The following is a 2,554-nucleotide window of genomic DNA, read 5'->3' as shown; positions in this document are numbered from 1 at the left end:
CTAGAACAGAACTAGAACAGAACAAGAACTAGAAGAGTACTTAATCTAAACTAATCAATAAATTTCAAGAAAAATAAATTTTACTTGAAAACTTTATAAAACTTGAATCATCCTATAGAATTAATTTCGCTTCATTTTTTTATTTTATTAAAATTTTCAAAATATGGAAAAGATTAGTGTTTGCGTAATTGGCTCCGGAAATTGGTAAATATAATAAATTTATTGAATATTAGGCAAAAAATATAAAGTTTTCGATTTAAGGGCCACAGCCATTGCGAAAATAGTGGCTGAAAATGCTTTAAATTTGACGGATTTAGAAGATAATGTCAATATGTATGTATACGAAGAACAATATGAGGGAAAATGTTTGAGTGATTTGATTAATAAATTACATATAAACAAGAAATATGCACCACAAATAAAACTGCCAGATAATGTGGTATGATTTCAAAACGATTTTGAAATAAATTTGTATAGAACATTTTTTAATACAGGTGGCTGTTACTGATTTGGTAGAAACTGCTAAATATGCGGATATTATAATATTTGTAATGCCTCATCCTTTAATACCAGATTTTTGTAAAACTTTGTTGGGTAAAATTAAACCCGATGCTATGGCTGTATCAGTAACAAAGGGCTTTACACCAGCTGAAGGAGGAGGTTTTCAGTTAGTTTCTCAGACAGTAACGAAATTTTTAAAGGTTTGGAAGATTTATTGGGATTTTAAAAAAAATTTTGGAATTATTTTCTTTTTTATTGTTAAAGATACCTTGTGCCGTTTTAATGGGTGCTAATTTGGCAAGTGAATTGGCTTTGAATAACTATTGTGAAGCCACTATAGGTTGTCGTGATGCTAAACATGCTAAATTGTACAAAGATATATTTGAGTCCGAAAATTTTCGTGTTACCGTAGTAGATGATGCTGATTGTGTAGAAGTTTGTGGTTTTCTTAAGGTAAAAATTTTGTAAATTGTTAATGAATTAAATTCAAATTTAGTTTTAACTTTAAGCATATACTATCTTTTGGTGCTGGTTTATTAGATGGTTTCGATTGTAACACCAATACGAAAGCAGCCTGCATACGTTTTGGTTTTTTGGAAATGATACGTTTTATAGATGTCTTTTATGCAGGCAGCAAATTATGCACAATGTTTGAAAGCTGCGGTTTGGCTGACTTAATTACTGTTTGTACAGCTAGTCGCAGTCGTCGTATAGCCGAAGCTTTTGTCAAGACCGAACGTCCTTATGAAGAACTAGAGCAGGAGCTATTGGGTGGCGAAAAGCTATTGGGTCCCATTGCTGCGAAGTCGGTTTCGGTGATGTTAAAGCAAAAGGGTTTGGAAGATAAGTAAGTTGGTTGTATTATGAAATTACTACCAATTTTTTTGTACATTTACTAATAATTTCATTAATTTTTATTTATTTTTGTTTTTAATTTTTAGATTTCCTTTATTTACCACAATTCATAAAATATGCCAATATAATGTAAAGCCTGAAGAAATATTAAATTGCATACGTAAAATACCGGATATTATGTAAGTATATTTATGTCTGACTTTAGATATGTATTGGCAAATTCTTTGTCTATAACTGCTGGTTGGTTTTTAAATTCTTTCATTCTTCACAGTTACCATCCCACAAATGTATTTCCTTTGTAAAGAAAAAAGAACGTCAACATTTGTATGTCATTAGACATTAGAATTTTATTTATTTTCCTATTACGTTTATAAAAAAAATTTATTTTATTTTATTTATAAATAATTAAAAATTCATCAAATACGTTTTGTGTTGAAGTAAAATTTTGTTTATTTTTGCATGTTTTGCAAAAATTTTATTTTGAAATCATTAAAATTAAATAAAACATTATATTTCAAATATATATTGTATTATTCTCATAAACATCATTTGTCAATTAGAGTTCTAGGAAATTGAAAACTTTTGAAACAAAATTATAATGAAAGATAGAATTACTGGTAATCATTTTCAATGATTCTGATAAAGTTCTTGATTATTTTTATGGATTTTTGAGAGATACGAAGGATGTAAGTAAAAACTAAAGTTTCTTATAATTTAAACAATTTTATTAATCGAATTGTCAGGCGGTATTTCTATGGAAAAATAGATATTTAAATAATGTTGAATTATCGCATATATATAGAAATGTTTGAATGTCAAAGTGCTATATGTATCACCTTCCTTGGTGGCCTATTAAACGCTGGTCTTTTCCAATCAATGACTAAGCTTCTATGCGACTCAGCGCCATAGATGCACATTACTAAAGTACTTGAGCTATATAAACTCTGATCATTGCGTCCCCGTTGCAAAAATATTACTTCCGTTTACAATCACGTAGATGGGATAGATTCTATTGAGTCGGCAACAGCACTTACAGACGTAACCGATAGACCGAATCCATTGAAAAAGCTGAGACCTTATTCTTACTTACTGGAACAGACAGTTGGTATAAACTGTGTTTACTACAAACACACCTGTACGAGGATTGAAAATTCAATAGTGACACTGAATTTCATCCATCTCCTTTTAACCCAAAACA

The 2,554-nt window shown here is 29.5% G+C and overlaps 1 protein-coding gene across 1 annotated transcript; it reads left to right on the top strand.

Moving 5' to 3' along the window:
• Positions 1–113: 113 nt before the first annotated feature.
• Positions 114–1,789, top strand: LOC111683293 (glycerol-3-phosphate dehydrogenase [NAD(+)], cytoplasmic-like). The gene is made up of 7 exons (XM_023445347.2): positions 114–204; positions 262–439; positions 495–701; positions 766–954; positions 1,011–1,348; positions 1,443–1,535; positions 1,628–1,789. The coding sequence occupies exons 1-7, from the start codon at positions 164–166 to the stop codon at positions 1,656–1,658; spliced, it is 1,077 nt and encodes a 358-aa protein (XP_023301115.2). The 5' UTR covers positions 114–163; the 3' UTR covers positions 1,659–1,789.
• The last annotated feature ends 765 nt before the right edge of the window (positions 1,790–2,554 follow it).

Source organism: Lucilia cuprina, chromosome 4 (genome assembly GCF_022045245.1).
Source record: "Lucilia cuprina isolate Lc7/37 chromosome 4, ASM2204524v1, whole genome shotgun sequence".
Taxonomy (NCBI): Eukaryota; Metazoa; Arthropoda; class Insecta; order Diptera; family Calliphoridae; genus Lucilia; species Lucilia cuprina.
This window is presented reverse-complemented; position numbering and strand designations above follow the sequence as displayed.

What these genes read in the sequence shown, in the direction of transcription:
- LOC111683293 (XM_023445347.2), top strand. Translation starts at nt 164, where the DNA reads ATGGAAAAGATTAGTGTTTGCGTAATTGGCTCCGGAAATTG. An exon ending in AAGTTTGTGGTTTTCTTAAG is followed by an intron (nt 955 to 1,010) that starts GTAAAAATTTTG and finishes TTTAACTTTAAG; the next exon opens with CATATACTATCTTTTGGTGC. An exon ending in CAAAAGGGTTTGGAAGATAA is followed by an intron (nt 1,349 to 1,442) that starts GTAAGTTGGTTG and finishes TTTAATTTTTAG; the next exon opens with ATTTCCTTTATTTACCACAA.